The sequence below is a fragment of the Bos javanicus genome, chromosome 28, assembly GCF_032452875.1.
Source record: "Bos javanicus breed banteng chromosome 28, ARS-OSU_banteng_1.0, whole genome shotgun sequence".
NCBI lineage: Eukaryota > Metazoa > Chordata > Mammalia > Artiodactyla > Bovidae > Bos > Bos javanicus.
The window spans coordinates 10,921,461-10,948,235 of NC_083895.1; the positions used below are offsets into that span (position 1 = coordinate 10,921,461).

The 26,775-nt window shown below is 42.2% G+C and overlaps 1 protein-coding gene across 4 annotated transcripts in view; it reads left to right on the forward strand.

Annotated features, from left to right (window-relative positions):
- Window positions 1-26,775, forward strand: part of MTR (5-methyltetrahydrofolate-homocysteine methyltransferase) — a 136,129-nt gene that overhangs the window by 43,860 nt on the left and 65,494 nt on the right. For all 4 annotated transcript variants that reach the window (XM_061404931.1, XM_061404930.1, XM_061404933.1 and 1 more), the window contains 3 exons: window positions 3,121-3,261; window positions 4,399-4,584; window positions 25,604-25,783. In XM_061404931.1, coding sequence (XP_061260915.1) covers window positions 3,121-3,261; window positions 4,399-4,584; window positions 25,604-25,783 — 507 coding nt within the window. The remainder of the gene's footprint in view (window positions 1-3,120; window positions 3,262-4,398; window positions 4,585-25,603; window positions 25,784-26,775) is intronic.

Sequence of the window (26,775 nt, forward strand, 5' to 3'; positions counted from 1 at the left end):
TCTTAAACTTGATCATTCTATGAATGAGCAGAATTTAATCCAGAGAGAGCCCACCATGGACAGACTTCTTTTTTCTTATGCAAATATGAAGTTAAATCACGGAGGAATCTGATCTGGGCTTTAATGATTTTATTTTTTTCATTAACCTTCTCTCATTTTAAGATTTTAAAACCTTTAGATCTTCAGCAACCAGTATCAAAGTAGACTTAGTTTTAGTCACAGAGAAAGTGTGCATTTATCATCCTTTGCTGCTGCTGCTGCTAAGTCGCTTCAAGTTGTATCCAACTCTGTGCGACCCCATAGACGGCAGCCCACCAGGCTCCCCCATCCCTGGGATTCTCCAGGCAAGAACACTGGAGTGGGTTGCCATTTCCTTCTCCAATGCATGAAAGTGAAAAGTGAAAGTGAAGTCGCTCAGTTGTATCCAACTCCTAGCGACCCCATGGATTGCAGCCTACCAGGCTCCTCCGTCCACGGGATTTTCCAGGCAAGAGTACTGGAGTGGGGTGCCATTGCCTTCTCCTTTATGACCGTGTTAATGAGTGCTCTGTGGTGTCCCATGGAGATCTGCTCTGCGGGTACTTCGGTTATGTGGTTATATGGTTCCTGATGGTTCCCATCTGTCTTCTTCCCTTCATCTCTGCTACTGCTCAGCCAGCACGTCCTGCTACTATGGTCTCCCCAAGTTCAAAAGCTTTCATGGTGTGACCCCATGGACTGACCCCCCCCCCAAAAAAAAAAAAAAAAAAAGCTTTCATGGGGTGGCTTTTTTTGCACATGGGATTCAACCCAAACTCCCTAGGCCATCATCCAGTCCTCTCCAGTTAGATACCAGCCTGCCTTCTGTCCTGATCTGTCATCTGAATGTTCCAGGAGGCTTTCTTCTGCCTCCGGGCCTTCATTCATGTCTACTCTTATGAAATCCCTATGACCGTTCATGGTGGTATAGAGTTCTGCAGTGGCGGTGTTCTCTTTATGTTTTGATAATTAAAACCAGTCTGTGGTGTCCTTTTCAGTCTCAGATTTGATAGATTTGCTACTGAGAGCAGACAGCGTTTTAGGAAGAAGCAGGCAAGTGGGAGTGGTATCTGTCATCTCCTAAGGTCTTACTATATGCCTGTGCTCAGCGCTTTGTGGCATTATTTACTTCATCTTTTCAGACCTGTGAGAGAGTTGCTGTTATCATCCCCATTTTACAGATGTCCAGTTGAAGGCTTGGGGGAGGTTAAACCACTCGCCTGTTGTTTCACAGCAAGTGAATGTTAGACCCCAAGTCCTCCAAGCCCATACCCTTCACTGCTCTGCTGTCTCAGCAGGGATGGGGCTGGGAAGTAGGAATTGTGTGGGGAGGAATGACTCCTCGCTGGATTGTAGTTCCCCTATTTAGTGTTCCCTCAAGGTTCTGTGGTTACGGGAACGAGCACTGACCTGAGAGAAGATCCAGCCCAGTCTGTTCACTCAACTTGTACATCTTTAAACAAATCACTTCATCCCTTGGGGCATGTGTGGGAAGTTGGACCCCTGAGCTATTATTCTGTTGCTCTTCTGATGTAGAAAGGTCAGGCGTTGGCATCTCTGTTTTGTGTCTTTTGACCTCTGGTCTAAGCAGGTCACTGCTTACTGTCTCCCCTTTGCTTCCTCCAGTTTGTTTTCCAGGGGCAGCTGAAGCCACTCCCTCTCAGGTAGCTTTCTCTCTTCAGTCCTCAGAGATCTCGCCCTTCCAGGTGTTTAGGCAAAACATTTGACTCTCACATCGTATGGCAGCATTCATAGCTTCTTATATGACTGTCGTATGCCCTCAACTAGATGTAAGCCCTTCAAGAACAAGGACTATGACTTACGCTTCTTTTTATTCATGATATTTAATATATTGCTGATACCAAAACACTTTTTGATTTGCTGAATCTTATTGCAACCCTTTTTCTCTGTGTAATGTTGGATCATTGTGAATGGAATTCCCTCGTGGTCTGTGCCAGAGGGTCTCATGCCTCATTATGAATGGTTTTCCCTTGTGGCCTGTGCCAGAGGGTCTTATGCCTCTTCTCATGATTGCTAAAAATTTGTTTGATTTTCTTTGGCTAATAAAAAATTAGGACAATATTAGAATCTACTGTTGATTTTATCCCTGCTTATTTTATTACACTATGAAGCATACAACAAAGACTTAAAGTCTCTACCAGTCAGTTAGAAAACTTTATTGAACATATCTGTTTTGCCTATCATTGTTCAAACAAGAATAGGAGATACATAAGACCTTTCTCAATTTTCCAAATGCTTAAAATCTGTTTCAGAGAATAAGCCCATATTTGTGAAACCATGAGGAAATGGTAATGTCATATACCATGTGATAATGTTTATAATTGTTGCAGATGTTTAGAGGCAGCCAGTCATTGTGGAATAAGCAAAGTATGTTTCCCAAAGTATGTTCTCTGAAACGCTGATCCTACAGGATATTCCTTAAATGATCATAAGTGGGAAAATGCTGTATTTTGTACTTGGAGATTTACAGTGTATAATAATGTATTAATGGATTTGAAAATCCTTTTAGCATAAAAAAGTTTAACTTATATTTCATGTAACTGCTGTCAGTAGCCTGCAGTGAATGCTTTGCATGATTTGGTGAATAGTTAGATATGTTTTGGATGGTTTCTGTAATGACTTTTCTTGAAGGAGGTGGGAATTGAGCTGAGTCTTAAATAGTACGGAAAGGGAGGGGATTATATTTGAAACAGAGGGAACAATATGTGTGGCACAGAGGTAGGAGCAGATTTAGCTGGGTGAAGGGTGCCAGGGTTCAGGGGGAGATGTTGAATTGGATAAGATGATGGGGCAGGTCCCCAGGACCTGGAACACCATGCTGAGGGACTGAGATTCTTTACGGGAGGAATCAGAGCCTCTGGGGGTTCTGAGGAGTGATGAACTGTGATGGAAGAGATGTTTAGGAAAGGTTCATCTGTGATGGTTGAGAGCATCTCAGGGTCGGGGTGGGACGGTGAAGGGCTGGCTAGGTAGCCTAGTGGAATTAGAAGGGGCTGCCCGGGATGATGAAGGACTACTTTTGTCAGCCTTTTCTTGAGTTACCCTCTCCTGATACTGCTTCCTCTTGAATTCTTTCCTCAGGAAGCACTGAGCGTTGCCAAAATGCAGGTGGAAATGGGAGCCCAGGTGTTGGATATTAACATGGATGATGGCATGCTGGATGGTCCAAGTGCAATGACCAGATTCTGCAACTTCATTGCTTCCGAGCCTGACATTGCCAAGGTTGTGCAGAACTTCGATTCATCAAGGGGAATTTACACGTGCTGCTCTGTCGCTCATTGACTTTGTCACTTTTCCCTTTGTCTGTCATCTCATACGCTGGTTTTCTGTTGTACTGTGTTGAAAGCTCAGTGGTTTCTGGTTGTTCATTTTCTCACATAATGGCAGCCTTTCAATATAAACCAGACTTCAAAGAAAAAGATGTGACCGTAGTGCGACTGTTTGCAACGCTTCTGGAATTGGTCACAAGGATTATTGAATTTCCTCTGATGTCTGAATAGGCTAAGAACTAACTTTTCATGTCTCTGAAGGATATACTTACCTGTTCCTACCAAATCATTAGTTCTGTTTCTACCACAGACTAGGGAACTCAGATATCAGATAGTCCTTCCTTATTGCAGGAAGAAGAGACCTTTTTAGGCATATCAGAGTAAGACAAAATTATAAAACAAGATTAAATTGAGGTATTAATGTTGGCTTTTACATTTGTTCTTTAAGATGAAAGTTAATTTTTGTGTCAAGCTTTTCAAAAATTTTAGATGGGTTCTAAAAAATTAAAAATGTTCATTTCTTTACAATTGGACTTGTGATGAGTGAGTTTTGACTTTTTTTTTGTTTTTGTTATTCTTTTAAGGACACTTCCTAGTGCCTTTAGAGCTAGGGCTGTCATTTTTTTGTTAAGTTTCAGCAAATGTTTAAGTGAGAAGTCCTGTGGTAAGCACTGAATTACATTAACCCATCCTTCATTTGTGTCTTAAAGCTCTGCACTTAGAAGCCTCAAGGCTTCTCTGGGAGTAAATATTTTGAGAATTTAAGGTGAAGAGAAGCTAAATGACCTGTTTAAAATCAGAATCAGAGGGGACGAAATGACCCCAGTGAAATGACTTCTGTGCTCTCAATCTGATGTTTAGCTATGATCTTTTGAGTTACCAGTTTCTGGCGCACATATGAGGTCTCTTATTAGACTGGAATTACTCCAAATATTTTGGTATTTAGGAACAAGAAAAAGATTAAAATCCTATCTCTGTTATTTGTATATTGTTTCCCTAAAGGAGAAAGAGGGAATATATGAGAGTCCTTGGAAGGGGATTTGTGGTGACTTGCTGTCTTTCTGTGATCGTCTTGCCTTTCTGTGCTCAGGTGCCCTTGTGCATTGACTCTTCCAATTTTGCTGTGATTGAAGCCGGCTTAAAGTGCTGCCAGGGGAAGTGCATTGTTAATAGCATCAGCTTGAAGGAGGGAGAGGATGACTTCTTGGAGAAGGCCAGAAAGATTAAGAAGTTTGGAGCTGCCGTGGTGGTTATGGCTTTTGATGAAGAAGGACAGGTGAGTGATTTCTTTTGATCTGGCTTCACTGTGTTACATGGTGGCTTAAAGCAGTGGAAGAGAACTGAGTCCAAAACAGATGTGTATACTGTATGTACCATACATATGTATACACATGGGCATACCTTAGAGATACCATGGGTTCCATTCCAGGCCACTGCAATAAAGCAAATATCGTAGGAAAGCCAGTCACATGAACTTTTGGTTTCCTAGTGCATAGAAAAATTATGTTTACACTATACTATAGTCTATTAAGTGTGCAATAACATTGAAAGTGAAAGTGTTAGTCATTTAGTCGTGTCTGACTCTTTGCAACCCCATGGACTGTAACCCACGGGGCTCGTCTGTCCATGGATTTCCCAGGCAAGAATATTGGAGTGGGTTGCCATTCCCTTCTCCAGGGGATCTTCCAAACCCAGAGATTGATTGTCTAGAAAAAAAGTACATACCTTAATTAAAAATACTTTATTGCTAAAAACTGCTATCATCTGAACCTCCAGGGAGTTATAGTAGTAGCATCAAAGATCACCATAACAAGTAGAATAATAAAAAATAAGTTTGAAACATTGTGAGAATTACCAAAATGTGACATAGACATGAAGTGAGCAAATGCTGTTGGAAAAGTGGTATCAATAGATTTGCTTAATGCTTGGTTGCCACATAACTTCAGTTTGTAAAGCAATGCAGTATCTATGAAGAACAGTAAAACAAGGTCTGCCTCTATATATACGTATATATGTTTGTGTGTATATATATATATGTGTGTGTGTGTATGTGTGTACACCTGTTTACATCTATCTAGATAGGAAAATTTGATTATATTTTAGTCTCTACATCAGTTGAAAAAGAAATTACTCAATAAATGCTATTGGACAACTGGCTATGATTTTAGAAGAAAATAAACTTGAGCCCAATTTCCCACCATATACCAAAATAAAATATACATCAATTAAAGGTCTAAATGTAAAAAAAAAAAGGTCCAAAGGATATATGGGAAAATATTTATCTAAATTTAGAAAGCCAGAAATAAAACTGATAGACCTATTTATATAAAAATGTAAAACTTTGTATGACAAAAGATATGGTTTTATTTGCAGCATGAGTTACAACAGTGGGTTAATACCCCTAATATGCAAAAAGTTTCTATAAATCAGAGAGTAAAATACCCCTATCAAGTCAGTGGAAGAATGAACAAAGAAAATGAGCAGCAATTTTTAGAAAAAGAAACACAAAATAGCAAATGAATATCCTAAGTCATGCATTCGTTTTTCCCTTGTAGAGTGATTTTCTTAGTTCGTAAAAGTGGAATGGCTAGGTCAAAGAGTGTGCTTATGTGACATTTTGATATACATTGTTAAATTTTCCTTCTGAAAAGTCATCTTCTGCTGCTAGTTAAGTGTGGTAAGGCCAGTTGACATAATTTTTATTTTTTTACCAAAGGTACGACTATGCAGATAGTTAAAAGAGACGTATGTTTTTTTTATGAAAACATAAAGCATATATTGTTTTATGAAAAACAAAAGCCCTAAGCCTCCAGATCCCCAGACAACTGCTTATAATTTAGCTGATTCTTATATCATTTATCTCCTCATCTTCAAATTCCAGTTTTAGTTATTATTTATTGCTGTTCTAGTGGTTAAGAACTTGACTTTTTCATCATCCTCTACCCCCACTCCATGTATCTTTCCTTTTATCCCCCCATCTTTCCAATATAGTTAATTTCAGTTGTAACTATTTTTGGCACTTATATTAAGTAGTGTAAAAGTACTTAGAGCTGCCAGAACTTACACAGGACTGGGAAATAGACTCTTGGAGGGCACAGCAGAAGCTTGTGCACCAGGACCCAGGAGAAAGGAACAGTGGCCCCACAGGAGACTGTCCCGGACTTGCCTGTAGGTGTCTGGGGTGGGTCCAGGAGTCTCCAGCGAAGGCGTGGGTCACTGGTGGCCTGCTGCAGGCTTGGGGACACAGACTATAGCAGTACATGCATGGGATCTTTTGAGGGAGGTCACTGTTCTTCATTACCTCCACCTCAGGTAAATAGCAGGTAAATTTGGCCCCAGGTAAATAGCAGGGAGGAAACACAGCTCCACCCATCAACAGAAAATTAAAGATTTACTGAGCATGGTACCGCCCATCAGAATAAGACCCTGTATCCCCCTCAGTCAATCTATCCCATCAGGAAGCTTTCATAAGCCTCTTATCCTTCTCCATCAGAAGGCAGACAGATTGAAAACCACAATCACAGAAAACTAACCAATCTAATCACATGGACCACAGCCTTGTCTAACTCAATGAAACCATGAGCCATGCTGTGTAGGGCCACCCAAGAAGGACGGGTCATGGTGGAGAGTTCTGACAAAATGTGGTCCACTGGAGAAGGGAATGGCAAACCACTTCAGTATTCCTGCCTTGAGAACCCCATGAACAGTATGAAAAGGCAAAAAGATATGACACTGAAAGATGAATTCCCCAGGTCAGTAAGTGCCCAATATACTACCAGAGATCAGTGGAGAAATAACTCCGAAAAGAATGAAGAGACGGAGCCAAGCAAAAACAGTGCCCAGTTGTGGATGTGACTGGTGATGGTAGCAAGGTCCAATGCTATAAAGAGCAATATTGCATAGGAACTTGGAATGTGAGGTCCATGAATCAAGGCAAATTGGAAGTGATCAAACAGGAGATGGCAAGAGTGAACGTCGGCATTTTAGGAATCAGTGAACTAAAATGGACTGGAATGGGTGAATTTAAGTCAGATGACCATTATGTCTACTACTGTGGGCAAAAATCCCTTAGAAGAAATGGAGTAGTCATCATAGTCAACAAGAGTCCGAAATGCAGTACTTGGATGCAGTCTCAAAAAAGACAGAATGATCTGTGTTGATTTCCAAGGCAAACCATTCAATATCACAGTAATCCAAGTCTATGCCCCAACCAGTAATGCTGAAGAAGCTGAAGTTGAATGGTTCTATGAAGACCTACAAGACCTTCTGGAATTAACACCCAAAAAAGATGTCCTTTTCATTATAGGGGACTGGAATGCAAAAGTAGGAAGTCAAGAAACACCTGGAATAACAGGCAAATTTGGCCTTGGAATACAGAATGAAGCAGGGCAAAGGCTAATAGAGTTCTGCCAAGAAAATGCACAGGTCATAGCAAGCACCCTCTTCCAACAACACAAGAGAAGACTCTACAGATGGACGTCACCAGATGGTCAACACCGAAATTAGATTGGTTATATTCTTTGCAGCCAAAGATGGAGAAGCTTGATACAGTCAGCAAAAACAAGACTGGGAGCCGACTGTGGCTCAGATCATGAACTCCTTATTGCCAAATTCAGACTTAAATTGAAGAAAGTAGGGAAAACCACTAGACCATTCAAGTATGACCTAAATCAAAGCCCCTTACGATTATAAAGTGGAAGTGAGAAATAGATTTAAGGGACTAGATCTGATAGAGTGCCTGATGAACTATGGACGGAGGTTCACGACATTGTACAGGAGACAGGGAGCAAGACCATCCCCAAGAAAAAGAAATGCAAAAAGCAAAATGGCTGTCTGAGGAGGTCCACAAACAGCTGTGAAAAGAAAAGAAACAAAAAGCAAAGGACAAAAGGAAAGATATACCCATTTGAATCGAGAGTTCCAAGAATAGCAAGGAGTTATAAGAAAGCCTTCCTCAGTGATCACTGCAAAGAAATAGAGGGAAACAATAGAATGGGAAAGAGTAGAGATGTCCTCAAGAAAATTAGAGATACCAAGGGAACATTTCATGCACAGATGGGCTCAATAAAGGACAGAAATGGTATGGACCTAACAGAAGCAGAAGATATTAAGAAGAGGTGGCCAGAATACACAGAAGAACTGTACAAAAAAGATCTTCACGACCCAGATAATCATGGTGGTGTGATTACTCACCTAGAGCCAGACATCCTAGAATGTGAACTCAAGTGGGCCTTAGAAAGCATCACTATGAACAAAACTAGTGGAGGTGATGGAATTCCAGTTGAGCTATTGCAAATCCTAAAAGATGATGCTGTGAAAGTGCTGCACTCAACATGCCAGCAAATTTGGAAAACTCAGCAGTGGCCACAGGACTGGCAAAAGTCAGTTTTCATTCCAATCCCTAATAAAGGCAGTGCCAAAGAATGCTCAAACTACCACACAATTGCACTCGTCTTACACGCTAGTAAAGTAATGCTCAAAATTCTCCAAGCCAGGCTTCAGCAATATGTGAATCATGAACTTCCACATGTTCAAGCTGGTTTTAGAAAAGGCAAAGAAACCAGAGATCAAATGGCCAACATCCACTGGATCATGGAAAAAGCAAGAGAGTTCCAGAAAAACATCTATTTCTGCTTTATTGACTATGCCAAAGCCTTTGTGTGGATCACAATAAACTGTGGAAAATTCTGAAAGAGATGGGAATACCAGACCACCTGACTTGCCTCTTGAGAAACCTGTATGCAGGTCAGGAAGCAACAGTTAGAACTGGACATGGAACAACAGACTGGTTCCAAATAGGAAAAGGAGTATGTCAAGGCTGTATATTGTCACCCTGCTTATTTAACTTCTATGCAGAGTACATCATGAGAAATGCTGGGCTGGAAGAAGCACAAGCTGGAATCAAGATTACAGGGAGAAATATCAATAACCTCAGATATGCAGATGACACCACCCTTATGGCAGAAAGAGAAGAGGAACCAAAAAGCCTCTTGATGAAAGTGAAAGAGGAGAGTGAAAAAGTTGGCTTAAAGCTCAACATTCAGAAAACGAAGATCATTGCATTTGGTCCTATCACTTCGTGGCAAATAGATGGGGAAACAGTGGCAGACTTTATTTTTTTGGGCTCCAAAATCACTGCAGATGGTGACTGCAGCCATAAAATTAACAGACACTTGCTCCTCAGAATAAAAGTTTGACCAACCTAGACAGCATATTGAAAAGCAGAGACATTACTTTGCCAACAAAAGTCCATCTAGTCAAGGCTGTGGTTTTTCCAGTAGTCATGTATGGATGCGAGAGTTGGACTATAAGGAAAGGTGAGCACAAAGAATTGATGCTTTTGAACTGTGGTGTTGGAGAAGACTCTTGAGAGTCCCTTGGACTGCCAGGAGATCCAACCAGTCCATTCTAAAGGAGATCAGTCCTGGGTGTTCATTGGAAGGACTGATGTTGAGGCTGAAACTCGAATACTTTGGCCACCTGATGCAAAGAGCTGACTCATTTGAAAAGACCCTGATGCTGGAAAAGATTGAAGGAGAGAGGAGAAAGGGACGACAGAGGATGAGATGGTTGGATGGCATCACCGACTCAATGAACATGGGTTTGAGTAAACTCCAGGAGTTGGTGATGGATAGGGAGGCCTGGCATGCTGCAGTCCATGGGGTCGCAAAGAGTTGGACACGATTGAGCAACTGAACTGAACTGAGTGTAAAAGTGGAGCCGTGTAGTTTACCGTGATTCATTTTCCTTTCCTGAATCCTCTTTGTTTTCTGAGAAGTTAATACTTACCTTTGTGTTTATTTTGTTTTTATATATTTTCAAACTCTTCCCTAGTTGTGTAAATTTCCAATATGCAGTGTATGCAGACACCTTAAGTAGACTGTCATTTTAATTTGTTGAATAATTCTCCCTCCAAGACTTCTGACATAATCAGGAGTGGTTGCTCAGGAGACTGATGGCATAGCTGTCGCTGTGATATGTCCCTCCCCATCATCCTGACAGTTCTTTTCACCTCTCTCATAGCTGTTTAGATTTCAGTTTCCTCATACTTGGTTTAATCTCTTATTTAGCGAAGTGCATCCTCTGGTGAAAGAAGACATGAAAGTAAACATTTTTGAAGCCTTATGTGTCTGAAAATGGCTTTATTCTACTTTTATACTTAATTGAAAATTATATGAGTACAAGCCTGAAATTATTTTCTCTATGTTTTTAACTCATTGATCCGTTGTCTTGTAGTTTCAGTTGGTACTGGTAAGAAGCTCAGTGCTTGTCTAACCCTTGATTCTTTTTATGAAGCCTGTTTATTGACCCTTTTTCTGGATGTTTCTTGGATCTGCTGTGTCCATGGTTTTCTGAAGTCTCGTGATCATGAGCCATTCATTGTGTTAAGCCCTCAGTAGGCACTGTCAGTCAGGACACTTACGGCCACAGTTGCAAGAAGTTTCCTTGAATGGTTTATCCTCTCGTGGCCTGTGTATTATTCAGAAACTGGATGTTTTGGAAAGATTGCCTAATTTTTTTACCTTTTCTCTCCAGTTTTTCAACTTTGACATTTGTGAGATTTTGACATCTACATTTATCTTCTCTTGAGTTTTATGTTTTATGTTTATGTTCTCTTGAATTTTATGTTCTTCCAGGAGCTCTTTTTTGTTACCTAAATGTTCTTTTTCAAATTTATATAGCAGCCTGTTTAAAGGAGGCAGATGTCTTCTCTAATTCCTTCAAATGTATCTTGAGCACCTAGTATGTGCCAGGCTGTGAGGAGTTAGCAAGGAACAAAACCTAGTCCCTTCCCGTGCACAATTTGTATTCTTAGGGGGCAAAAGGAATAAGGGAAAAAACAACATAAAAATACACGCACACACCCCTGGGTAGTGTTGAATACAATGAAGGGATATGGAGAGAATGAGGGTGACAGGCGTACCACGGTGGGAGATGCTCTTTTATGTAGGGTGGTTGGAGATGGCCTCATGGATAAGGTGACATCTTAGCAGACAGCTGAAGGGAACCAAGGAATGAAACATGTAAAAATGTAGGGCAGAGGGAGCCTTGAGATAGACGCCTGCAGGTCATGTTTGAAAACCACAGGGCGGCTGGTAGAGCCAGATCAGAGGGGAGAAGAGGTGATGGGGGAGGACATGATGTTAGAAAGCCTTCAGGTCAAATCACGTAGGGTCTTGGAGACCTCTGCTAACACTTGGACTTTTCCCCTGAGTGATCTGAGAAGCCACTGAAGGGTTCTGAGCAGAGGAGTGAACCTGGTCCGAGTTGTATTTCAAAACCACTCTGGTTCTTTGTGGAGAAGAGTCTGTGGGGACCAAGCAGAACCATTGGAGGTTGTTGCTGTAGTTCAGGTGAGAGATGATTGTGACTGGGACCAAGGTGGGAGCAATAGAATATGTAAGGACTCATCTGTTTCTAGATATATTTTTGAAATAGAGCCAGTAGGATTTGCCTTCATGGAGGCTGTGAACCATGAAAGGAGTAGGAGTCTGGAAAGTTTTTAGGTTTTTTGGCCTGGGAAGGTGAGATAGAAGGTCAGGGAACAGCCTGTTTGGATGGGGTTGACTAGAAGTGTGTGTTTGGATACATGTTTGTATGTTAAGTGTGTGCTTGTGTAGATGAGTCTGGTTTTCCTGGGCAAAGTCTGGCTTGAAGATAAGATTCCCTTCCTTGGGAATTATTTGTGCATTGATGGAAATTAAAGCAGTGAGACTGACTTCACCAAAGGAACCATAGTAGATAAGAGGTCTTAGGAACAAGTGACTCTTGCAGCCACAGTGCTTCATGGTCAGGAAGAGGAGAGGATGCTTTCGGAAGGACTTAGGAAGGACACGCTTCCTTGGTAAAAGAGGAAACAGAGGAGAGAGTTCACCTGGAAGCCAAGTGAAGAACAAGCTTTCTGAAGGGCATGGTGAGCTGAGGATAGATCAGGGAGGAAGAGACAAGCATTTACTCTTGGATTTGGAAACGGAGTAGTTTATGATCTTGCAGAGAATGGGATGGGGGCAGCAGATGTAAACCATTTGAGGGGAGTTTTGCCATAAAGGGGAACAGAAATAGAGTGGAAACCAGGGATGCATGTGAGAATAAGAATGAATGTGTGTGTGTGTCTGTGTGAAGGTAGGTGATGTGACCACATGGTTTTGTAAGCTGGGGGGAATGACCTGGTAGACAGAAGGGGAGGAATTGATGTGCAAGAGAAAGGGGGCACTTGCTGGGTCCATGACCTCGTGGGCTGAGAGGACTGGCAGCCAGTCTGCACAGGGAGGGGGAGTTAGCATGCTCATAGTGAAGGAGAGAAGGCCGAGCTGAGAATGCTGGGGGAGTCTGTGCTTCTGTTTTCTCAGTGAAGCAGGAGGCAAGGTAAGCTCTGAGAATGAGAGTGGAGTGTTGTGTGCTTTGTGTATGTGGTGCTTTCCTGGGAGTGTAAAGCAGAAATGTTCCCACAGGGAAGGATAGTCACTGCCTGTGCTTTTAAAAAAACATACATAGCCCTGGGTTCTGCCCCTTGAGTTTCTGACTCATTTGGCCTGGGGTAAGATCTGGCTTCAATAATTTTACAGGCTTGGAGGTGATTCTCATGAATACTCTGGCTGAAAACCAGCAGCAGAGTTTGTCTCATTTAGTCCTTATAGCAGCCACGTGGGGTAGCTGTCGTCCTGTTTTACAGTGAGCCAAGGTCAAATGGCTGGGACATAACGGAGCCACATTTGGATCCCTGGCCTGCCTGGTTTGAAAACTGATACATGCTTCCAAATCCTGTGTTATCTCCACTGCAGAGTACTTGATCTTGGCTAAGAACAAGCATTCCCAATTTAGATTTGAATGTGTCCACAAATAAAGAGCAAATGTAGAAGAAATTTTTTGACTTGCCAGTTATGAGAAAAATACACATTAGGGCAATATTAAGGTAATGGTTTGTCCTTACTAAGTTAGCAAAAGTATACTTTAAAATCATCAAGATCTGTGCTGGTATAACAGTGGTAAAGAGAAAGTCTTGTTCATTGTAGAGTGTAGCATAAATTGGGATTGACTTTTTTTTTTAAGTTCTACCAAGTTTATTGCTACAAACACATCTCCCTCCACCCTCATGCCTGTGTGCTCAGTCATGTAACTTCATGGACTGCAGCCTGCCAGGCTCCTCTGTCAATGGACTTGTCAATTCCAGGCAAGAATACTGGAGTGGGTTGTCATTTCCTTCTCCAGGGATAGTCCTTTTGAATGACCCTGTAATACCTAAAGGCATAAAAATGTTCATACCCTTTGAGATAATGATCTCATTTCTGGGAAGTTATCCCAATAAAAGCATTAGCAGCATAAGAATACTGTATATGAAGAGATTTTTCACTAGCTTTTTATTGACGATATAATAACCTTAATGCCCAAATGGGTAGATACTGATAACTTATGTTACATCAGTCTGTTGAAATATTATTCAAAGTATTTAAGTATTAATTATGAATATTGTGGTGCAGCATAACAGTGCTTTCAAGATATAAATAAAACCATAAAACAATAGTTATATAGACACTGTATATATACAGCTACATAAAAACTCCATTTGGTAAAGTTTGGAGGAAAATGTTGTAAACGAGAATAATTGTTAGAGTGAGATGGTGAAATTAAAGGTAGCTTTTTCAAAAATGCTTTTCCTAATTAAAAATATTTTTCTGTATGATTATAGACTTACATGCTCATTAAAGAATTGTATTAAAAATTATAAAGAGCAAAGCAAAAAAATTCATGTAGTTGAAAAGTTCAGGAAACAACAATGCAGATATTTTGGTGCAAAGGCATTTCTTCTGTCGATTGAGTTCACAACACTGTTGAGTGTAACAATCAGTTAAGAACCAAGATTTGCTTTGCTTGACTGATAGCACACGTTATAAGTAGAAAGCTCTCTTAAATGGAAAACCACTGTTGCAACCAAATAAAGCAGAGGAATTCACACATACTGTTGTTCCAGTACATGATGGCTGTCTTTGCTTTATGCTTGTCATCTATACTGTGATGACAACCTCAAGGTCAAAGCAAGGTCAAGGCCAGGTATGACAGAACTGGCCTTGAGACTTCTGGATTAGAAGGCAAATAAGGAAGCATCTCTGTGTTTTTTGGTTGATGTTAGTAGTTTAAATCAACTTTTTAAAAACATTTTTTTATAACTTTATTTATTTGTTCTAGGCTGTGCTGGATCTTCGTTGCTATGTACCAGCTTCCTAGTTGTGACCAGTGGGGGGTACTCTCTAGTTGCAGTGTGAGGGCCTCTTATTGCTGAGCTTTACTTGTTGCAGAGTACAGGCTCTAGGGCCTCTGGGCTTCAGCAGTTGTAACACAAAGGCTCAGTTGCCCTGTAGCATGTGGGATCTTCCTGGACCAGGGATCAAACCAGTGTCCCCTACGTGGATTCTTAACCACTGCCAGGGAATTTCTTATGTGATAATATATAAATTATAGTAAGAATCTTCTGTGGGGAAAAATAACTATCACTACTCACTTTCTAGATTGAATTCTCCTTTTCTGATTGAAATGATTATTTTTATATGACAATTTTTGATTATGTAAGGCTTCTTAGAAGTACAGTTAGCACATAATAGAATAGACTATATTATTTTTGCTTATACATGTGTATACTGATTATATGAAAAGATAATCAGTATTTTCATATAAAAGATTCATTATATTCAACACATTTTCCTATGTTAAAATGATTTTAAAATAATTTTATAATTTATAGAGAAATAAAACTCTATCAGGATATTGATTAAAATTAACTAATCCTAACCACCCTTATGGCAGAAAGTGAAGAGGAACTAAAAAGCCTCTCGATGAAAGTGAAAGAGGAGAGTGAAAAAGTTGGCTTAAAGCTCAACATTCAGAAAACTAAGATCATGGCATCTGGTCCCATCACTTCATGGGAAATAGATGGGGAAACAGTGGAAACAGTGTCAGACTTTATTTCTGGGGGCTCCAAAATCACTGCAGATGGTGACTGCAGCCATGAAATTAAGATGCTTACTCCTTGGAAGGAAAGTTATGACCAACCTAGATAGCATATTCAAAAGCAGAGACATTATTTTGCCAACAAAGGTCTGTCTAGTCAAGGCTATGGTTTTTCCAGTAGTCATGTATGGATGTGAGAGTTGGACTGTGAAGAAAGCTGAGTGCAGAAGAATTGATGCTTTTGAACTGTGGTGTTGGAGAAGACTCTTGAGAGTCCCATGGACTGTGGGGAGATCCAACCAGTCCATTCTGAAGGAGATCAGTCCTGGGTGTTCTTTGGAAGGACTGATGCTAAAGCTGAAACTCCAGTACTTTGGCCACCTCATGTGACGAGTTGACTCATTGGAAAAGACTGATGCTGGGAGGGATTGGGGGCAGGAGGAGAAGGGGAGGACAGAGGATGAGATGGCTGGATGGCATCACTGACTCGATGGACGTGGGTTTGGGTGAACTCCAGGAGTTGGTGATGGACAGGGAGGCCTGGTGTGCTGCAGTTCATGGGGTCACAAAGAGTCGGACACAAATGAGCGGCTGAACTGAACTGAACTGAATCTTGAAAACTGGAGAAGGGCATGGCAGCCCACTCCAGTATTTGTGCCTGGAGAATTCCGTAGACAGGGGAACCTAGCAGGCTACAGTCCTTGGGGAAGCAGAGTCAGACATGACTGAAGTGACTTAGCACCGAATCTAGAAAATAATGAGGAATCTGTATCTGGGAGTCATTCAGGAACATGATATGTCTTTCCAGTTACTATTCAATCAAGTTTTATAGTTTTTCTTTAATAGGAAATGTCAAGAGCATTCCTATGTATTTGTGTTGTTTCCTTGTTGTGATTTTTGTTTATTTTTCCTTTCATAAATATTTTTCCTTTGGTATAATTTTTAGATTTTTATTTCATCAGCTTTTTTAATTAAATTCAGATAAGTTGATACTGGTTTTGAGTTGAATATTCCAGTAGCGTGTGTACCCGTAGTTTTATTTTCCAGTAGGATGTGTACCAGTAGTTCTAGGAAACCAAAATCACCTTTACTTTTACTTTGCTGAAGGTAGTTGACCCCAGCCAAGGAGTTGATTCTCAGTTTTTCTTCTCTGACACTCTTTGAGCTTTGTTAAAATCTGATGTATATTTTCACATTTCAAGAGACTCCTTTTTAGTGGCTATAGAGAGGTCACCCCTCTCTGGCAAAGATGACATGGTAGAGTATTTCTCTCCTTTAGCCTTTCTTTATAAGATGGATTGTATTTTAAATTCTTTGTAGGAAGGAGACTTGTCCAGTGCGCCTTCAGAGGTGAGAGTTTGTTGTAGGAATATGAGGAGCATAAGCCTCCGACCCACGTTTGGTCTTACCTCCATGCCTGGGGTGTTCATCCTGTCCACCAGAAATAATAGCATGACATTCAGTTGGCATACCTCCAATGCTGAGGGTCCCAGTTTCCCGGAATGCATTTGTTGTGAGAGAGATTTGAGTGGATTCATTTGCTCCTGTTGAGACATAGTGTTGCTTCATCCAGCCTGTAGTATTTGGCTTTGTGGAGTAGGATTTTCTAGCTAACAGCCTCTCTCTGTTGTTTCTAGAGAAAAGCCGTGAAGAGACATTGGCTCATGATAAAGACCATTCAGATGAGTCTGCTTTCTGATCTCCTCACCTGCTATGTCACTGGTGGTTCTTCTAAACCAGTAGTTCCCAAATGGGGTGATTTGGCCACCCCAGGAGACACTTGGCAATGTCTAGACAGATTTTTGTTTGTTGTCATGACTGGGTTGTTGGGAGGGAATGTCCTTCTGACATCTAGTGGGAGAGGGCAAGGATGCTGCTAAAAACCCTACAAAGCACAGAATTATCTGGTCCAAATTGCCAATAGTATCTTTTTGAATTGTGGTTTACTCTGGATATATGCCCAAGAGTGGGATTGTGAATCATGTTGTAGCTCTATTTTTAATTTTTTGAGGAACCTCCATACCATTTTCCACAGTGACTGCACCGGTTTATGTTCCCCTTTCTATTGCAGCATTTGTTATTGTAGACTTTTTGGTGATGACTATTCTGACTGATGTCAGTCAGTGGCTGACTTTATTTTTGGGGGCTCCAAAATCACTGCAAATGGTGACTGCAGCCATGAAATTAAAAAACGTTTACTCTTTGTAAGGAAAGTTATGACCAACCTAGACAGCATATTCAAAAGCAGAGACATTACTTTGCCAACAAAGGCCCGTCTAGTCAAGGCTATGATTTTTCAGTAGTCATGTATGGATGTGAGAGTTGGACTATAAAGAAAGTTGAGTGCCAAAGAATTGATGCTTTTGAACTGTGGTGTTGGAGAAGACTCTTGAGAGTCCCTTGGACTGCAAGGAGATCCAACCAGTCCATCCTAAAGGAGATCAGTCCTTGGTGTTCATTGGAAGGACTGATGCTGAAGCTGAAACTCCAATACTTTGGCCACCTGATGTGAAGAGCTGACTCATTTGAAAAGACCCTGATGCTGGGAAGTATTGAGGGCAGGAGGAGAAGGGGACAACAGAGGATGAGATGGTTGGATGGCATCACCGACTCAATGGACATGGGTCTGGGTGGACTCTGGGAGTTGGTAATGGACAGGGAGGCCTGGCGTGCTGTGGTTCATGGGTTCTCGAAAAGTCGGACATGACTGAGCGACTGAACTGATTCTTACTGATGTGAGGTAATACCTCATCATAGGTATTTTGATTTGCAAATTTTGATTTCCGTTTCTCTTTGGCCATCTGTATGTCTTCTTTAGATCTTTTGTCCATTTTTGATTGTGAGTTACCCAGTTCTTAATCCGGGGCGACTTCTTTTCTGCAACTCATTTTTCTCTCTGATGTTATCTGGCTGATGGAGAAAGGACAAATAAGGTTTTCGTATTTAATCCTCTTCTATCTGCCAAGTGCTGGCTCTGGGCACTGAGAATATATAAAGGCCAGTAGAGGACCCAGCTCCTTTCAAGATTCAGTGTCTTTCAGAGGTTTTGGTGAAAGTGGAAGAAAGACTTGATGAAGCAGGGAAAATCTAGGACAGTAGGATTCCAGAAAGATCTGAAAAGCAGGGAGAGAGTTCATTTTTAGGGCTTGGAGCACTACCTGGGAAGCCCTGTTAAAAGGAAGGCAAAACTAGATAGGTTATTGCTGGGGTCCAGCCCCGGCTGATCCAGGGTATTCGAAGGAGAGACGGCTTAGGCGACCTATTCAAATGTTAATTAGAGATATAAAGAGTAATAGAATGAGGATAGCTCAGTAGGAAAATTCAGTGGAGAAAAGAGGCTGAGTAGCTTGGTTTACGCGGAAAATCAATATAACCCGTGACACCAGGTTAGCTCTGACCACGGAGGCCGCAGGCGCCCTCTCGAATAGCGGAAGGTGCCCCACCTTAGACACCTTCTCGAGTGGGTCTTAGAAGCCCAGACAAATAAATGGTCGCAGAGGATATCCGCGCTCCAGATGGAGACTCAGCTGGAAGTTAAGGAGTAAAATGACATGGGGAGACCAAGCGTTGGTGAGCAAGGCCCGTAGCTTTATTTTTAACAGGGGCTTATATACCCTAAGTTACACATAGAGGATAATAGGGGATGCAAAGTCAGCAGTCTCTGATCCTTATCAAAAACCAGGGTTTCATTCCTGCAAATTTATCGTATACAAATGGTTTAGGTGATTTACATCATCTTCTGGCCAGAAGGCCTATTAACATTTTATGACTCTTGACAAGGACTTATCAACAAAGACTTAATCTTAAAATAATTACTCTTAGAGAAAATAAGTCTTCCAAAGATAAAATTGCATTTCTATAGGGCGGATGTGTAATGGGTTTACAACAAAGGAAAGCATTTATTACCTTAAGGGTCTAAAGTTCTAACACCAAGGCCACTACTTATTTTTTCTACATACCAACTATTAATTAATACACATTCAAGGATACAATACAGGGGATGTGAAAACTTGGCAACAAGCATTGGCTCATCAATGAAATCCTTTACTGTTTATTCTGACAGTTTCTAACTCTCTGAGAGGCTCTAAGCTTCCTGTGCCTCTCGAGACTGGGAGACTGTAAACAATCGTATGCATAGCTGTAGGAGTCCGGGTAAACTTGTCAGGCGAGTTAGAGAGCCATCTGAGGGGTTTGGATTTAAACACTCCTAGTTGCCCAGGAACTTTGTTAATTGGAGCTGTAAGTTAACTCTTTGTCAGTGAGAGCGAGATGGTGGTGGGGGACAGCCCCCAGTAAAGTCAGAGGTGAGAGCACAAAGCAACAAAGTAGGCAGACTCTGGTTTTTTGGGGGAAGATGCTCGAGAATATCCGGGGGGACTCCTGAGGCTTGATCCCGCCTTTGCGTATGCCGAGCCTCCTTCCTCATGACCTTTGTCACGAGTGGAATGTCTCTCACTGGCTCCTGGCAGGTTATAGGTCTTATCTAGATAGGTTGTAGGTCTTACCTAATATTTGGGGGTATTTGTTTTAAATACATCTCTAGATAGTAGGTCAGTCTTCTTTTGTTCTTCCTGGGAGCTGTCTCTTTCTACTGTATCTGCTTCCTAGCTTTCCCTTTGAAGGTACTAAAGCAGACCCATCCTCTGCTCTTTCCAGGGATTGATATGTGTACTAAGAATTTCCTTCTCTGGAGAAGGAAATGGCAACCCACTTCAGTAGTCTTCCCTGGGAAATCCCAGGGACAGAGGAGCCTGGTGGGCTACAGTCCCTGGGGTCACAAAAAAGCTGGACACAACTGAGCACGCACACACAGGGCCAACAGCATTGCATTTTGTCAGTGTCATGTCACTGGGCAGTCAGGTTGGCTCTGCTGCTGCCTGGTCACCAGCCTGTCTCTGGCTGGCCTGATTCATGGCTGTGAAGTTCTCAATAGTATTTGAAAACAGTGCCTTAGAAAAAGCAGCTTATGAACCTTCTCCCTGCAATTTTGTCTACACCAATCCCTTGTGTGGCAGATTGCCTCTTCATAGTTGGCTCCAAGGTCAAATCTAAGCAATCAGAAATTCTCAGCTAATGGAGAAACTTCCCTTTATTCAACTTCCCTTTTTTCTGGGCAGCCTCCATTGTTACCCCTCCCCTAACACACACACCCTGCCCCCAAATCCCACTTGTGGAGATTTATTCTTTCTCCATTGTGCTTCCCCAGGGCCCCTCCTGGCTGTCCTTCCGTCCATGGCACTGAGCACCTGTGCCCACTCCACCTCCTTCTCCCACCCTTGGCCATGGACTCCAAGCCAAACTCATTTTCACATCCCCCAACCCAGGAGCAACTATGCTGTTCCTGGCCAAGTTATGACCATCAGATGAACTTGAGAAACAAAACGCTGATGGGAAAATGCAGTCCTCTTTTCCTCACCAGGTTGCCTCTCAATGTTGCCTTCAAGTCTGAAATCCTGTCCATTTCCCCGTTAATCCCAAGTTCCTAGCATCCACATTCTGCCTCAAGTGTGAGTTCTGCCAGGGACACAGCCTCCATTCTTTCAGGTGAGGAGTGAACTGGGAGACGTTCCAAGGCGACCTCGCATCTCCCAGCTCAGTGCTGTCCCCTGAGCTTCATCCCCTGCCTCCATTTCTGCCCTCAGGCTGCTGCTTCTCCCTGGGCTCTGGGTGTCCTCACCCTTGCCTTCAGCTCATGTTCACACGTTAACTACAGTAGAGAAGCCACTCCAAGGATTTCTGAACAAAGTCTATGTCCTCAGTGATTTTGTAAAGCCCAGATGTCTCTTGTCATGTTGTTTTTCCCTTCGAAAGTTCCCTTTCTCAGCCTTTTTCTTTCTGACTTGTCAGTGCCTGTCTGATGGTGGCATGTGCGTCTCTTCCACCACTTCCATTTTGAACTCTGGCAGCAGAATGGCCCCTGCTGTATTCCCTGTCCCATGTTAAGCTGGTTCAGTCATTTGAAACCTTTAAGCTGCCTCTTAAGTTGGCCTATTCCTTCTCTGCTTCTTGTTAGCTTGCATTTTCACAGTATCTGGGTATCTTTGATCCTTTTTTTTGCCTTCTCATAGTATCAGCCTTGATAAATAAATAAAAAATTATTTTACATTCATCTTATTTCTCCCTAAGTGTCTGATAATCATGCTGTGGCTGAGCAGTGGATTTATTAACGAAGCCTCTACCTACTGATGGCTATCTAGCTTTCCTACAGCTTAAGTAGATACACCTAGTAGATAAACCTAGTAAATTGTAAAATTAGAGAGAAGATATTTATTCCTCCCTCTTGGCCCTTGCTGCTGCTGCTGCTAAGTCGCTTCAGTCGTGTCCGACTCTGTGTGACCCATAGACAGAAGCCCACCAGGCTCCCCCATCCCTGGGATTCTCCAGGCAAGAAGACTGGAGTGGGTTGCCATTTCCTTCTCCAACGCGTGAAAGTGAAAAGTGAAAGTGAAGTCGCTCAGTCGTGTCCGACTCTTAGCGACCCCATGGACTGCAGCTACCAGGCTCCGCCGTCCATGGGATTTTCTAGGCAAGAGTACTGGAGTGGGGTGCCATTGCCTTCTCCACCTTGGCCCTTAGGTTTGCAGTATTGTCTCTGGGGTTTCTTCTAACTCAGCCTAAGAAGGTGCATCTCACTCATCAGTGGTTCTCACCTGGGCTGTACATTAGGATCACTAAGAGGCTCTTTAAATACTGTTACTTAGGTCTCATTTCAGGGTTCTGATTTAACTGGTCTTGAGTGAGGTTCAGGAACAGGTATTAGTATTAGAAAACAGAAATCCCTTCGGGTTACTCAAATGTGCCAGCAGAGCCTTCTGGATCTGTAAAATCCTCAAGCCTTGAGGCTTATTAGCATGTTTGTGTCACCACCCTGGCTGAAGAACAGGACAGAGGGAATCTTGGAGAATCTAGCTTGATATGCTTATGGCAAAGGCCTGTCCTTTGAAACTGTGCATTCTGAGATTTGCTTGTTTATTCAACAGATGGTAGTTGCTTTCTTTTAATGTGGCAAGTAGTGTACTAGGTGTTGGGAGAACAATTTGAAAAGACCTCATTCTTATGGAGCTGATGGTTGCTTGGGTTCTGACCTAGTGATAGATTCATGACTCAGATGAAAGAAATGACCAGGACCTACCAACCCAACTTCCCTTGTGGCTCAGCTGGTAAAGAATTCACCTGCAATGCAGGAGACCTGGGTTCAATCTCTGAGTTGGGAAGATCCCCTGGAGAAGGGAAAGGCTACCCACTCCAGTATTCTGGCCTGGAGAATTCCATGGACTGTATAGTCAGTGGAGTCACAAAGATTTGGACACGACTGAGCGACTTTCACTTCACTTCACCAACCCAACTAGGTTACTATGAAATAGTAACAGCACTGGTAGCCCCAAACCCCTGTTCCTATTCAGTTAATGAGCTTAGCTGGGCCATTAACCTAGAACCTAGACCTCTGTTTGGCCTTCTGGTGAACGGATAACTGAAGTTGAAGATGAAAAGGCAGCCCTAGGTGACCTGCTCTTGACCACTTTCTTCTGGGCTCACATGTTGATTTTAACCTTAACTTTATCACTAATTGAAGGGAGAAGTAAGAAGTTGTTGAAGACATTCAGTTAAGAAAGATGAGAGTCTCCCACCTTCTCTAAAGCCTGGAGCAGTGGGGCTACAGAGCCCCCTCCTTGTGGTCTGTTCCCTAGAACCTGTGATCTGCTAAGTCATATCCCCAGCAGGAGGTGAATTCTAACCTGAGCAGCCACAGGAACAGGGAGAGATTAGAGACCAACGAGACCAGTTGTGAAAGAACACCAAGGTAGGCGAGCAGTCAGAAGCCTAGATCTGAGTGAGTTTTTTTGTGTTCCTCTCACCATGCTTTTCCTGTCAAGAAGCAGTCGTCTTATGATTTCATGGTGGCAGTCACTGTCTGCAGTGTTTTTGGAGCCCAAGAAGAGGAAATCTGTCACTGCTTCCACCTTTTCCCCTTCTATTTGCCATGCAGTAATGGGACTGGTTGCCGTGATCTTAGTTTTTTTTAATATTTAGTCTTAAGCCGACTCTTTCACTCTCCTCCTTCACCCTCATCAAAAGGCTCTTTATTTCCTCTTCCCTTTGTGCCATTAGAGTGGTATCATCTGCATGTCTGAGGTTGTTGATGTTTCTCCTGTCTATCTTGATTCCAGCTTGTAACTTGTCCAGCCCAGCATTTCTCATGAAGTGCTCAGCTTATAGGGTAAACAAACAGGGTGACAGTAGACAGCCCTGTCATGCTCCTTTCTCGATCTTGAACCCATCAGTTGTTCCATACAGGGACAAACCTAGACAGTGTCTTGAAAAGCGGAGACATTGCTCTGCCAACAAAGGCCCGTATAGTTAAGGCTATGGTCTTCCCAGTAGTCGCATACGGTTGTGAGTGCTGGACCGTAAAGAAGGCAGAACAGCAAAGAATTGATGCCTTCGAACTGTGGTGCTGGAGAAGACTCCTTCCTGAAAGTCCCTTGGACAGCAAGGAGATCAAACCAGTCAATCTTAAGGGAGATCAATTCTGAGTATTCACTGGAAAGACTGAAGCTGAAGAGCCAGTATTTTGGTCATCTGATGCAAACAGACGATTCTTTGGAAAAGTCCCTGATGCTGGGAAAGATTGAGGGCAGAAGGAGAAGAGGGTGTCAGAGAATAAGATGGTTGGATGGCATCACTGATACAATGAACATGAACTTGGGCAAACTCCAGGAGATGGTGAGGGACAGGGAGGCCTGGTGTGCTGCAGTCCATGGGGTTGCAAAGAGTCAGACATGAATGAGCGACTGAACAACACCACCACCACCATGCCTTTCTCTGGAGGATGGGGCCTCACTAAATGTCCTTGAACTGCATAGAGTATCCTCACCCCTCCTCCCTGTGGGCCCCTGGAGAGCTCCCCTTAGAGGTGAAGATGTGTGTGATCAGGAACTGCTTCTCGACCGCTCTTAGCACTCACATCCAGTCAAGGGTATCCTGCCTCCAAGTAGTTAGCTTGGAAGACTCAACACTTCATTCAGTGGTGTTGGCCATTTTTCAAAAACATTTTACATATTTACTCAGAGTTGTATGTTACTTATTTTTTCGGAATTCTGTAGTGATAGCAAGTATTCATTTTTTCTTTAGAGCAAATTTGTTTTTTCTGCAACCAGAAATCATTCAGCATGTAATTCACTGCATAAGCCTTGCATTGAGATTGTAAATTTGACCTGAAGACAGTTTCCCTGACAAAGTTCAGAAATGCTCTGTTCAGAGGTACATTCATTCATTCAACAGAAATATTGAGCACATCCTCTGGCAGGCACTGCTCTCGGCTCTGGGGGTACAGCAAGACTGATTCTAGTCCAATTAATCATATCTAAAGAAACAAGTAAAAAAACAATAAACAACATGCCAGATAAATATATTGGGTTGACTAAAAAGTTCGTTCAGGTTTTTCTGTAACATGGAAAATAATTTCTAGGAGGAGAGATGCTATGAAGAGGGGTGGAGGAGGCAGAAGGCGGTGGTGGAACTGGTTTAGAGATCATGATTAAGGAAGGCTTCTCTGAAAAGGGGACATTTGTGCAGAGGCCTGAGTGCTGCCATGTCACAGTGTGTTCCAGGCAGTGACAGCCATGGATAGAAATAGATAGTGGCCACTTCCCACACTGGCCCTGAGGGAAGACAAGCTTGGTGGGTCTCAGGAACATCAAAGGAGTGGTGTGGGGAGAGTGGAGTAGATGAGGGGGGAGATGTTTTCATCAGCACAGCAGCTACACTGCTTCTGTAAAAATAAAATCTCAAAATTGGAGGTGCGGGACCTGATTCTGAGGGAGGTAGGAAGCATCGGTGGGTTGGGCTTTGCTGGAGTCAGTGCTTGGCTTCCTAGGGTCACTGTTTGGAAATATATTATATTAGCTAATGCTGTGATGGGTGGGGTTGGAGGTGGGTAATAAATGCACATCTTTGAATCTGTGTAGACTTACTATAGGAAGGGCCAAGAAAGCCTGGGTGACAGTGCAGGCAGGTCCAGAGAGGAGGGGCACTAATTTTGTCATTTATTTGAATTCTTATCACTTGTGTCTTTTTAAGAAACCTATATATTAATATACCATATGTGTGTGTGTGAGATTTGATTTTTACAGAAGCATTATAGCTGTTGTGTGGATGAAAACATAAAGGGACTTTAAACCAATTCCTCCTCTGAGATAATTTGATAAATGTTTAAAGGCTGTTTGGCATTTGGATTTCTATGGAATCCAAGCATTGGTACCTAAGTGCTTTCGACAAGTGAATGGTCCTTCCTTTTTCATAGAGAACACCTCATTTTTCTCTTTCAAATTACATTTTTACTCCTTCCCCAGGCAACAGAAACAGATACCAAAATCAGAGTGTGCACCCGGGCCTACCATCTCCTTTTGAAAAAACTGGGCTTCAATCCAAATGACATCATCTTTGACCCTAATATCCTCACCATTGGTACTGGGATGGAAGAACATAACTTGTATGCTGTTAATTTTATCAATGCAACAAAAGTCATTAAAGTAAGTATGAACATTTTTCTCCTTTCTATCCAAGACATTGCTTAGATTTATCATATGGCTTCAGTGAATAGCTTGAGCTCACATATATATATTTATTGGCAAGGAATATTGACATTCTTATTCTTGTAGCAAATTGGCTTTCTGAAATTTAGGAGCTTTGTAAATTTTTTTCTATGTTATTTTATATTGTGATGTAAAACACACACACACTGGGGGATATATAAAAGATACAGAGTTTGATAAATGATTATGAGGCATATAGTAGCTTCCACCTGGGACCTGAAACAGGAAATGGAAAGTGTCCCATGTCTCTTCCTTTCTGATTACACCTCGTTCTGAGTTTTATGGTACTACTTGCTGCTTTTCTATATGATTTTAACACTTCTATATACACAGTCAATCTGAATTATCCTGGGTTTTTTATTTGCAAATTTACCTACTCACTAAAATTTATTTGTGGGCTTCCCTGATGGCTCAGTGGTAAAGAATCTGCCTGCCAATGCAGGAGACACAGGTTTGATCACTGGTCCAGAAAAAGTTCCCACATGCTGGTGAGCAGCAAAGCCTGTGCACCACAGCTATTGATCCTATGGTCTGGAGCCCGGGAGCTACAACTACTAAGCCCATGTACTGCAACTCCTGAAGCCCGTGCACCCTAGAGCCCATGCTCAGCAACAAGATAAGCCACCACGATGAGAAGCTCATGCATTGCAATGAAGAGCAGCCTCCACTCACAGCAACTAGAGAAAGCCCAAGCAGCAACAGATACCCAGCACAGCCAGAAATTTAATAAATAAAATTATTAAAAAAGAGAAAATTATTTGTGACTCCAAAATCAATACTAACTGTTCTTCTGCAGTCATTCACGGGCACGCACACGTGCAGAGTGGTGAAAACTCTTGAGTGCCTGACCCCTGTGATCCGGATGAGTCAACAGAGGCAACACCCTGCATCCCTGGGTTCAGTCCTCATTCTGTAAACAAGCACCCTTT